We start from the raw sequence: 12,678 nt of genomic DNA on the forward strand, positions 1-12,678 counted from the left end.
AACAAACAAACAAAAAATTTGGGCTACTAATAAATTTAAAATTGAATGTGCGGGGGCACCTGTGTGGCTCAATCATTAAGCATCTGTCTTTGGCTCAGGTCATGGTCCCAGGGTCCTGGGATCGAGCCCCATGTTGGGCTCTCTGCTTGCCGGGAGGCCTGTTTCTGTCTCTTCCACTCCCCCTGCTTGTGTTCCCTCTCTCCCTCTGTCAAATAAATAAAATCTTTAAAAAAAATAAAATTGAATGTGTGTCTTGCATTATATTTTTATTGGACAGTGCTGCTGAGTGTCTACAGTGAGTGAAGAGTCCTACCGGAGAGAAAGAAGGGTGGTGGCAGGCAAAGGAAAAAAGGATATTTAGGATCAGATGAGATTGGCATTAAAGTTTATCTTTGAAGTTAGTGTGTTTAGAGTGATCCGTGGACAGTCTGTTTCAGATGTGCAGATCGAAGCCCACCCTGAAACGTCAGTCATCCCTAATTCATTATTTGCACTTCTTGCAGAGTTTTTAAGGCTACCTAGAACGAGGAAGCTGCAGAAGAGACCGTAACTGGTTTTATTAAGGCAGTGAGTGTGAGTCTCATTCTTTTAATTTTCTGATCAATTTTGTTGAATTGGACTTCAGCAAACTGAAAGACATAGGAAGCTGATGACAGTTAAAAGATTTGCTTTGCAGTTTAGGTGCTTGGTACTTACTTATTTAATAAGTGGGGGAAAGCACTTAAAATTACCTTATCATTTAGTCTGGCCTTTGAGATGAGTGCTGCTTAGCTCAGTAAGCAAACTGGGTAAGTGCCATTGGCTTTATGATTTAGTGCTTTGTGGAGTGCTTGGAATTTTCACACTGGACCCTAACCACCCCAAACAATGTATTTGTATATTCTGGTGCCCTTATTCTATAATACACTTTGTTAAACTGACTTATACCACAGCTTGGTATTAAAATTCAAAATCTCCTATGGGTGATTTTGTTACAAATTACAAAAAGAGTTAAAAAAGAAAATTCTAATGGGCCAGGGTAATTTTAATCTATTTATTCTAAGACAATCATGGTGAACTAAGACAATCATGGTGAACTATTTCAGCTTTTCTTTATAGTAAGTGATAATAAAAAGTGTTATTTTGTCATGAGTATGTAGAATTTACAAATCTTAAGGTCTTAAAGTAAGAGTTCATATTTACATGAAATAGGGACAGTTTTTAAATATATATTAAATACATTGCTTTTGTTATCCACAACCCTGATTAAGGATCAATTAAAAAATACTGATAATGGAATCAACTGAAGAAACCACCCTTCATAGAAAAGTTACCAGAGGGAATGTCTGCCTAAATAAAATCGTTTACTTGAATGGCAGCTTGATTAGACATTCATCAACTATTTTTTTGATATACACCATCCTTTTTTTTTTTTTCAATAATGTGCTTGGCCTGCTGCATAGTTTGAAAGCACAAGATATAACCTTGGTATAGTGCTAAGATTCCAACGCTTTTTAACAGCTGACAGTAACTGTCAAATAGCAGCCTGCAAAATAGTATCAGAAGATTTCAACAGACCTCAGGAGGCTCAGGCTCCTTACTCAGCAGGGAACCTGCTTCTCTCTCTCCCTCTGGGTCAGGCTCCTTACTCAGCAGGGAACCTGCTTCTCTCTCTCCCTCTGCCTGCTACTCCACCTGCTTGTACTCGCTTGCGCGCGCAAGCAAAATTTATATTACCAGGGGTGCCTGGGTGGCTCAGTGGGTTAAAGCCTCTGCTTTCGGCTCGGGTCATGATCTCAGGGTCCTGGGATCGAGCCCCACATGGGGCTCTCTGCTCAGCAGGGAGCCTGCTTCCCTTCCTCTCTCTCTGCCTGCCTCTCTCCTTACTTGTGATCTCTGTCTGTCAAATAAATAAATTAAAAAAAATTTATATTATCAGCACAGAGTAGAAATAGATATAAGGGTAGTGTCCAGTTTGCAAATGTTTCCTTTAAAAAAAAATGTTGGGATTCCTGGGTGGCTCAGTTGGTTAAGTGTCTGCCTTTGGTTCAGATCATGATCCCAGGGTCCTGGGATCAAGCCCTGCATTGGGCTCTCTGCTCAACGGCAAATCCGTTTCTCCCTTTCCCTCTCCTCCTGTGCTCTCTTGCTTTCTCTCTCAAATAAAATCCATGAAATAGAAATAATGTTTTCCATTTTTAAATTGAATAGAATCTAGAATGCATTTTCTTATAGTATTATAAATAGACTTAGGATTCCAGGCCAACCTTCAAACACATCTTTAATATTCCTGAGTAATAGTTATGTTTCACCTTCCTTTAAACTCTTTGTACCATGACTTCTCTAGAAAATGTATTCCTGTGATAGGAGAAGATGTGTGATTGAGTCCCCTTTTCTCTCTTGTTAATAGAAATTTCTCAGTCAGGGGCCTTGAGAAATGGAAAAAAACCTTCATGAACACAAATATCTTATATAAAGAAAGTATTTTTCAAGGACTTCTCTTCCTGGATGTTTTGAATTTCGGCATTAAGAGATCCTGGGTCTCTGCAGGGGCAGGAAATCCAAATTGCTACTGTCTTGTGTTTGATGGTATGAGTCATTTGTGAATTGAGTCAGGTACTTTTTATTCCAATATAGAAGAGAAATAATACATTTTTTATAGTATTGTACAGCATTCAGTGGAGGTTATGTGCGCCAGCTAAGCTTTTTTGAGGCTTATTTTCTTTTGTCTCTCTCCAGCACTTAGCACAGTGGCCAACACACTAAAGATACTGTGTTTGTTGAATGAATGAATGAGTGAATCATTAGCTGGCCCCATGAAGTGTTTGCAATTGTATGTGGTCTTTCCGAGGTGGTGGTATTTCGATACATTCTTTTTATAGCAATATTAAAATTGAATCACAGATTTTAGAGTGATAAGCTTTTTTGAGGTACTTTGCTTTCTCGAACAGGAATGGTAGGGGGAGACAAACCATGAGAGACTGTGGACTCTGAGAAACAAACAGGGTTTTGAAGGGGATGGGGGTGGGAGGGTTGGGCCAGCCTGGTGGTAGGTATTAAGGAGGGCACTGGGTGGAGCACTGGGTGTGGTGCATAAACAATGAATCTTGGAACACTACATCAAAAACTAAAAATGTATTATATGGTGACTAACATAATACAATAAAAAAAAAAACAACAACAAAAAAAGAAAAACAGCATTTTTTTAAACTCTATAGATGGGTGGCTTAGTTGCCATCAGCCCACAATAAGGCAGTTTTTGGTGTATTGGAGAAATTAGCAGAATAAAGAAATTGCCTAAGTGAATTAGATTGCCAAAGAACAAGCTGTAATTTTCCAAGTTATGAAAAAAACTTCTAAATTTTGATATCAAGGGAACGCTTCTATTTTAAAATAATACATAATAAACTTGTTTTGGCCTTAACTGTAAGCCCTATGTTTCCTAATTTTTATGCCTCTTCATAAACCATAAGCGGAGAAAGTATAGCAGAATACTTGTGAGTGTGGGCTTTGGAACTCTGGAAGCCCTGATTTCAAACCCCACTCTGCCACTTAATCCTCTGTGATCTTGGTCAGGCTATATAAATTAAATAATCTGGTTTTCTCACTGTAGTAAGGGGATGATAGAGAATCCTTGTCATGCTTAAGTGAATTAATGTCTATAAAGCAGTTAGACACATAGAAATGCCGAGTACGTGTTAGTTGTTGCTTGATTACCCCATATGTGAGTTACCACTTTCTGCCTTTGTTCATGTTGACCTTTTTTTCAAGTATATTTGAAAAGTTCCTTGGTGCTTTTTAAAGACTTAGTTTAAGGTGACTCCTCCCTGTATTTTGTCATGTCTCTCCCCCCTCCCTTTTATGGTAGTTGTTACAGTACTCACCACGTACTATGGTTAATGTGTTTGCTACATTAGATCACAAAATCTTTAAGAACATACATATTTACATAGTATTTATATATCAGGTGTTGGTTCTGTTACGTTTAGAGAAAATGTTTAGTAAAATATTTCAAGCTCTGTACTTCATGTAAGCACTTTTCATCTTTTTTAATAATAGGTAAATCAAACTGGGAAGATGATGGTTGGGGAGCATGGGAAGAGACGGAACCCCAAGAACCTGTAAGTCTTCATAAATGTATGCTTGTTGAAAGTGGCATTTTCCGTTTGTAACGATGGTGACATATTCCAGTGTTGACACTTTAAAACCTTCATCAAGAACATCTTTGTGTTTACTTAATAGTACTGAAATAGATCCCTTTCTTAAGGATTTATTGACTCTGTAGTTAAGGAGGCTGAATGGGGAATAACTGCTTTAGGATTCTTTCTCCTTCAGTAGTTATTATTTTAGACTTCTCCACTTACTCATTCAACATGTCTTTGGTAAGTGCCCACCATATTCTAGGCATTTTTCTAGGTGCTGCAAGTATAGCCATGAGAAGGTACATGAAGTCCCTATATGTATTTTCACCTCTGGGTAATAGAAAATCTAGCCTAAACTGACTTAAATCACAAGGACATTCATTAGCTTATATAGAAGGAAGGCAGGGTAGTATGGACTCATAGGTTGGTTGATCAGAAGATTCAACTATGTCTTCAAGGACATAAGTTCTTTCCTTCTGTCTCCTCTGCATAAGCAGCGGTGTGGACTTCATCCCAAAGACTGTTCTTCTCATAGACGGGGTATGCCACCATGTTTCTTCATTCATGACCAGAGGGAGAAAAAGACGATAATTTCCGTGATTCTTACAGGAGCAGGGAACAACTTTTTCAGAAGCCTCTCGCAAACCTTACCGATATCTCTTGGCCGGAATAAGACCAGACACTCATTTCTGAACTAGTCACTGGCAAGGGATATCCGATTTTTCATCTGTCTTGCCATTCCCCGGGCCTGGAACATGAAAGGGTCCGTTTCTCCTGAGGCCCATGACTGCACAGGAGAGGAGTTGGTAACTGAACGAAATCGGGATTTTTTATGAAAAAAGAAGAATGAATGTATGTATTGGATAGGTCTTATCATCCCTGTTCCCCGCAGCTTATACTTAAGTGAGGAGAGAAGTTTTTTCAAAAAGAGAGATAAAAGTAGCAGATGGTGGTGATCAAAGTTACATGGAGGATTCAAATGGTGATGTGGTAGCAAGTGATCAAGTGACCACTGTAGCTTGGGCGGAAGGCCTTTCAGAGGATGCGACCTTGGAGCTGAGGTCCGAAAGACAGCAGAGAGCCAGCAAAGTGACAGTCTGGCAAAGGGCATTGCAGGCCAGGGCAACAACCCATGCAGAGGCCCTATGGCAGGACCGGGCTTGGAGTTCAGAGGACATAAAGAAGGCCAGTGTGGCTTGGCAGGACTGAGAGGCTACGAGATGGGGTCAGAGAAGGAGGCAGGCCTGATGTAAGGCTTTGTGAATTTGGAGTTTATTCTGAATGCGATAGGAAACCACACATAGCCAATTTCTCATTTTTAAAGTTCATCTTGGCTGCTTTTTGGAATTGAACTCGGGGGCAAAAGCAGAAGCAGGGAGACCAGTAAGGAGGCTGTTTTGATAATGTAGTTGAGAAATGATGGTGACTTACATTAAGGTGATATCAGTGAAAGTGAGAAAGTAATGGGTTCGGGATAAGTTTTAGAAATAACAGTAAGACTTTCCTGTAAGTTGGTTGTGAGGGTTGAAGGGAAAAAGAAAAAAATCAGGGATTAACTTCTTTGATCTGGGATATGGTGGGGAGTAGGTAAAGCGTACTTGATAAGTTGTTGACACTCCCCGGGGCTGGGTAAAAGGTACCGTTCTCTTCATTTTGTCAATGTTTGAAAATATCCATAATAAGTTTTTTTTTTTTTAAGATTTTATTTATTTATTTGACAGAGAGAGAGAGACAGTGGGAGAGGGAGCACAAGCAGGGGGAGTGGGAGAGGGAAAAGCAGGCTTCCCGCGGAGCAGGGAACCTGATGTGGGGCTCGATCCCAGGATGCTGGGATCATGACCTGAGCCGAAGGCAGACGCTTAACGACTGAGCCACCCAGGTGCCCCCAGTTTTTCCTTTTTTTTTTTTTTTTTTTAAACCCTCCCAGGTATTTGGCTTGAGCAGCTGGATGGATGGTGTGTGGTTTATTGAGTTGGGGAAGACAGAATAGGTCTAAAGGACAATGGTGTTGTAGGATGTAGCATGCTAGTGTTAACACAGATTTACAGAAAAGTTCCAAGGAGAGATGAAGAAAAGGAAACCATTTCAGAAGGCAGAGAATTGGGATGTGTTGAATAGGATGTAATGTAGCTCAGGGAACGTGGTTATGGCATCCCTTTAGCAAACAAACACCTTGTTCCTTGCCCCTCTAGTGCTTTGTCAACGTGGAGACGCAGCGGTACTCTGTTTGCACGACAACTCATTGGCTTCTGCTTTCTCACGATTTAGACTGTTTCATGGCTGGTATTTGAATCTTTCATTTATCTTGGATTCTTTCTCTTTGTTTCACACCCGGAGTTCATAAGAGGATTTGATGGGGTCTGTTCATCACCATCCAATATAGGATATTTCTGGAGGGCATAGTGTTCATGCCAGGCCACTGTGTGGGATGTCAGCCTACCTGTCGGTGCTGCCTTCTGGCTGCATCCCACCAGCAGTCCAGTTCGCTGTGGCAAGACTGGGGAGCGGAAGGAAGGGAGAGGAGAGGTGTGTGTAATGCAGGTTGGAGGCTCTGCATGGCTCGATGTGAGCCAACCTCTCAGGGGGATGTGGCTGTGCTTTGCGAATTTCTCAGAAAGAGGTAGTGTAACTAGCATCTCCTTTGCATGTTGTGTTGGGTGCATTTACTTTTAGTATTTGTTCTAGAATCCTATAGCTAGTGACTATTGTGAGTAATTCAACAAGCTCCCGAGCAAGTTTAAGGTTTTCTGGAATAAACCTCATAGACATCGCATGTTAAAGTGGACACAAACATTTGTAATCTCAGAGGTAAGATGGTGCTGGTGCTGAGTTATGGTACTTACTTACACACCCAGAGGCCCACATCTTAAAGTGTCTGCTGTGCATGGTTGCTTCTTTCTGGAATGGATTTTTACTAGTGAGTGACATAGTTGAGGAGTTGTATGTGAGGCGAGTTTTCCTCACGAACATCTGCATTTTCTCTGCTAACTTTAAAGGAGTGGTTGACTGTCGGGTGTCATAGACCTGCTTTTTGGCTCGCCTACAGTGTGACTTCCTTAAGCGTACACTTCGTTATGGCGTTTTAACCTAATAGAGTAGGAAATTATTGCAACTACAGTTTGGGGTCAGAGAAGCAGTAGGCCTGAGGTAAGGCTTTATGAATTCGGAATTTATTCTAAATGTGATTAGAAACCACACTATCTATTTCTGTTTTGGAAAGCTCACCTTCGCTGCTCCATGGAATAGGTTGTAGTGGGTCTTTTTATTGTGCCTCTCATACTCATTAAGGTCATGGGCCGGTTTATTTTCTAGTATTTCATTTTGATGTGCCACTGTTCCAGCTGATTCCGGTGCTGTGGATAATGATTCCTAGTTAGAGTGTATATGTTTTGTTTTTTTCGTTGTTGTTGTTGTTGTTGTTGTTGTTTTGTTTTGTTTTTTTAGAGTGTGTATGTTTTAACAGACTTCCTTTAAATCTGTGCAAGGGTGCCATCTTCTCTTTATTGGCAAGAATATCCTAAATCCGGGAATAACATCTTTTAACTGTTTCAGTGAAAAGCTGAAATATGCGTCTGTTCATTCCAAAACACATTAACTTATGTGTAGCACATTCCTTCATTTGGATAAGATTTGAATATTTACAAATGGCCTCGGGGACGATGGTACCTTGTGGTTCTCTTTGTCTTAATTGATTTGCTCACAGCGGATTTGACAAGTGTGGCACGTAAAAGAGTTGGCAACAATTCTGGGTGTACCAGTCATTCCTAACTACTCTTATTACCCTCCTATGTACCCTTGTACCTTGTCATGACCTTATGTACATGGTGAAGGAGAAGATATTTGAATGACAACAAAAGTGGGCCAGGACAGTGGTACTGAAACATTATCTGGGTGTTAACATGATCCTGCTGTATTTAACAATGCTTCTTTGAATTTGGATCCTGTCGTCAAAATAAGACAGCATCTTTGTTAGGGAGACTGTTTGGTGAATGAGGATAAAATGGTGGTGGCATGAAAAGGATATGACTTCTGCCTTATGCTGCAGCATCATCTAGACTTGTCCACATATAACATCGGTATGAGGTTTTGTGGAGTAAAATTTGTTCTCCCAGGGCTATTGGAAATGTCAATGCAGCTGTGATAAGAGACTTCCGTTACTTCTACTGCTGTCTAGTATTATGAACAACTCCAAAGGCATAGCCAGCTCTAGAGACGTAACAAGAATCAGAGTAAATTTTGGCAGATGTATGAGGTGCATGCTCTAGTCAAGGTAAGAGAGGTAGCTACCTTGTCAGAATGGAGAGGGAACTTTCCACTGTCCCTTGTTAGGGACAGACAGCAAACTCAACACCTGCCTGCCCTGAGAGTCTTACTGGTAGCTCTTGTCCACATTAAAGACAAGGCTAATACTGGAACAAGAGAAAGGTCTCGAAATCAATTTATGGCTATGTCAGGGTGCTGTAATTGTGGAAAGAGTGGTAGGGTTCTGCCTCCTTGGGGCCGTGGTTCTCGTGACCAGCAGAGGAGAGGAGTCTGGCATTAGAGAGGTGGTGTGTCTTGGTCTTTGGTGGGGGGCTGGGGTGGTGTGTGGATGAACCACAGGCAGGGTAGTTCAGAGTAAAGCAAAGCAGCAGCGCCTGCCCCTGGACGCTGACCTGGAGGCCACGTGGCTGCTGTCACATCCAGCAGAAAACTCTAAAAACTTCAGGGTGCTTTTTATCTCCACAAGTCTATAGCTCTTTGAGAGTAGTTTCTTATTTTTATGGCAGGAGAGAGTGTGGAGGGTTTTATAATCAGAAAGATTTAGTACCAGTACGGACAAGGCTTTTTTTTTCTTTTTTTAAGAAAGAAGAAGCCTCTTTAGTTTTCTGAGATTCTGAAATTTGTCCACTGTAGTCAGTGCTCAGTGAAGACTGCATGTTCTAATATCCTTTATCAGCAGGACCCACCACATCCAAGACAGTATATATCCGTGACGTGGGTAGGCTTAGAAACTTTAAGGACGGCTTCAGTTTGGGAAGAGGACAGATGTCTTTCTTCTATAGATATTTCATGTCCCTGTGAGTCCACTTGGCTGCCATAACAGAATATCACAGATTGGGTGGCTTATTGGAAATTTATCGAGGCTAGAGGTTCAAGATCAGGGTGTTGTCAAAGTTGGTTTTTGGTGAGATCCCTCTTCCTGGCTGGCAGACAGACATCTCACTGTGTCCTCATATGGCCTGTCCTCTGTGTGCAAAGAGAGAGAGCCGTGAGTCCTGGTGTTTCTTCCCCTTACAGGAATAGCCGGTCTGTCAGATTACGTCTCCGCCCTTATGACCTCATTGAACCCAAGTTACCTTCTTACCTCCAGATAACAGTCACATTGGGGATAAGGGCTTCAACACATGAATTTTGAGAGGATACAGTCGAGTCTGTAAAAATGCCCCAAATAATGGACCCATGTCAGGCAGAACTCTTATGTGTGCAAGTGCAAAGAATAAGGTTAGGAAATTCCTACTTGCCCATAAATAAATACACTAAAGAAGTAGAAGGGCAAACAGACTTTCAAGATGGAGGAAAAAAAGCCAAAGAATCTATTTCCGTACTAACTTAATTTTAAGTGGACATGATGAGATACAGTGTCTTTCTTGGAGAAATTGGAAAAGAAGATGGTTGTACTAGACCATCTACCAATTAATGATATTATAATAGTAAATAGCTTTGTTGTGTATGTGTGTTTGGTTTTTTTGTTCGTTGTTTGTTTTTTACAGTGTTACAAGGGCTTTTAGTTTAGATTATCATTAGTTTGCTTTGGAAAAGAAGTGGTTAGAGGGGGATATTTTGTCTAGCCTCATGCTATAATGGAAATCGAGGCAGTTAAGGAAGAAGCTTGACAAGGTTTAATTTTAGTTGTAAGGCAAATGAATGAGCTTTCCTTGGTGTATTAAGTCCAAAGGGTATGAAGTGTAGAGTCAAGGATTTGCTTGGCAGTGGTTTCTGAAACAGGAAGCACAGAAGGTTCTGGGTTAAGGCCCTTAGTTAAGGTAGAAAGTGTGGAAAATTTCCATTCAAAAGACACTTTAGAATATGTTCCGTCTGTTTGCAGAAAGTGGTATAATACAGTTTATAGAGGCAATTTGATTTAGCAGATTAACAAGGAAAGCATGCTGGCCAGATAGAGGGCCCGGAGGAATGTTTGTTTACAGACTGAGAAATAGGATACAGCATGACCTGCTTAGAGAATCTTAGAACATTAATAATCTGAGATAATATTGGAAAATATTTTGCCTTATTTTAGTGTCATTAGACTCTGGTGTCACCTACCACACAAGAGACATAAGCATCAGATTGGCCACAGGCAGAGGAGAGCACTCAAGTTATACTAAAGTTATGTTTTAGATCTGTTTTAGATATGTTTATATGAAGGGGAAGTGGCCACAGAACTTCTTCCTACTGAGGCGGGTTCTCTTTGGGACTTTGGCATTTGACTATTAGAAATTCTACTTTTGGGGGGGTGACTGGGTGGCTCTGTCGGTTAAGCGTCTGACTTGGTTTCAGCTGAGGTCATGATCTCAGGGTCCTGAGGTCAAGCCTCGGGTCGGGCTCCACACTTAACACAGTGTGGAGTGCTCCTTCCCTTGCTTGCTTTCTCTCAAACAAATAAAATCTTAAAAAGAAAAGATAGAAAAGAAATACTCCTTTTGCCAGTGACCTTCCCATTAACATTAATATCATTAATATGAGCTGGGTCTCGCCTGCCTAGTGATTCTCAGTTTGTTGGGGGGGAGGTGGTTTTTGTCCCCTTAGGAGACATTTGGCAGTGTCTAGCGACATTTTTGGTTGTCACAACTTGAAGGGAGGTGCATCTAAGTGGATAGAGACCAGGGATGCTGTAAAGCATCTTAAAACGCGTAAGACAAGCCTCCCAAACAGTTGTCCAGCCCAAATGTTGTCCAGCCCAAAATGTCTGTTGTCCCAGAGTTCAGAAATCTTGGTCTAGCCCATGGCTTTCAGGGTAACTCTCTCAATCCTTCTTTCTGCCATTCCTCCTGTTTCTAAAGTCCCCTGGCATTGGGGCGCCTGGGTGGTGCAGTCAGTTAAGCATCCGACTCTTGGTTCGGGCTCAGATCTGGCTCTGAGCTGAGTGTGGGATCTGCTTGAGATTCCCTCTCCCTCTTCCCCTGCCCCTCCTGCTCGAGCTTGCTCTCCAAAATAAATACATTAATCTTTTTAAAAAATTAAGAAATAAAATCCCTTGGCCTCTTTTGGGGGGCTTCAAAACTTTGGATCTATATGGCTATTAATTTGTTTTTAGTAGATTCTGGTTTGCTAGTAAGAAAAGTGCAATTGACAGACCGTTTGCCAACAAAGGTGAATGTAAGTATCTCCTCAGTCTTTGGCCACAGATGAACAATTAGTCCAGCCTCAGTCTTGGTGGCATTATTTATGCCAAAATGTTTGAGGGGGACCTGTCTTTAGCCTTCCTATTGTAGCCAGCCACCACTTTTCCTTGATCTTGCTTAGAGTCGTTCATTTTATTTCGCGTCTGCGCTCCTCAGGCACTCCTGCTGGGTAGCTTGTGTGTTTTGGCTTAGTGGAGGGAGGGACAGACGGCTGTGCAGTGGGGGAAGGGGCCTGGAAAAACAACAGGGATTCTTTTATAGCTAATGGATAAATTTCATGTTAACATCAGTGACCAGGTAGGTACTAGTTTTTTGCGGAAAGCCAAGGTAGTCCTTGGTAGTGCTATTTTTGGGGGTTTTTTTTTGTTGGTTTGTTTGTTTTTAATTCATTGTGTTGCTTGAGAAATTAACTACTTTGTCAAATGAGGGTGAATCAGTAGCTTCAAGAGAGTGCTATTAGTGACCACGGTTCCCATTATTGTGGGAAAGGTTCTCAGAAAACCTAATTGGTGAGTAAGTGCCCTTAGAGTAGAAAGGCAGATGATGAGCTTGCATCTCGTTAGCCACGGAATGTATGCTGATGCTCCATGTGACTTCATAGTGTTCTTATTAGACCCTCTAATGTATGTATTTATGTATCTATGTATGTATGTATGTATGTATTAGACCCTCTAATGTATGTATTTCTGCTGTGAATATGTGTCTGCTTTCCTACCTTTGTCAACTCAGTCTAATTTAGGGCTCCCTGGCCCATCCCCCAGCCGTGCTTCTACCCTCTATTGCCTAGAGCAGTGGTTCTCAGCCCAGAGGCAGTTTTGCCCCCCATGGGACATTCGGCAATGTCTGGAGACGGTGTTGGTTGTCACGCTGAGGATGCTACCCTACCATGAGGAATTAACCTACACAAAATGTCAAGAGTGCTAAGGAGAGGGACGCCTGGGTGGCTCAGTTGGTTAAGCAGCTGCCTTCGGCTCGGGTCATGATCCCAGCGTCCTGGGATCGAGTCCCACATCGGGCTCCTTGCTTGGCAGGGAGTCTGCTTCTCCCTCTGCCTGCCACTCTGTCTACTTGTGCTCACTCTCGCTCCTCTCTCTCTCTCTCTGACAAATAAATAAATCTTAAAAAAAAAAAAAAAAAAAGAGTGCTAAGGAGAAACCTTGGCTTAGAGCAAT

At 41.6% G+C, this 12,678-nt stretch overlaps 1 protein-coding gene across 1 annotated transcript in view; it reads left to right on the forward strand.

Annotated features, from left to right (window-relative positions):
- The window catches only part of RAB3GAP2 (RAB3 GTPase activating non-catalytic protein subunit 2), a 94,993-nt gene that overhangs the window by 17,778 nt on the left and 64,537 nt on the right, over positions 1-12,678 (forward strand). Inside the window, exon 2 of the mRNA XM_080824022.1 lies at positions 4,039-4,100. Coding sequence (XP_080680148.1) covers positions 4,039-4,100 — 62 coding nt within the window. The remainder of the gene's footprint in view (positions 1-4,038; positions 4,101-12,678) is intronic.

This window comes from Martes martes, assembly GCF_963455335.1.
Source record: "Martes martes genome assembly, chromosome: 15".
Lineage (NCBI taxonomy): Eukaryota > Metazoa > Chordata > Mammalia > Carnivora > Mustelidae > Martes > Martes martes.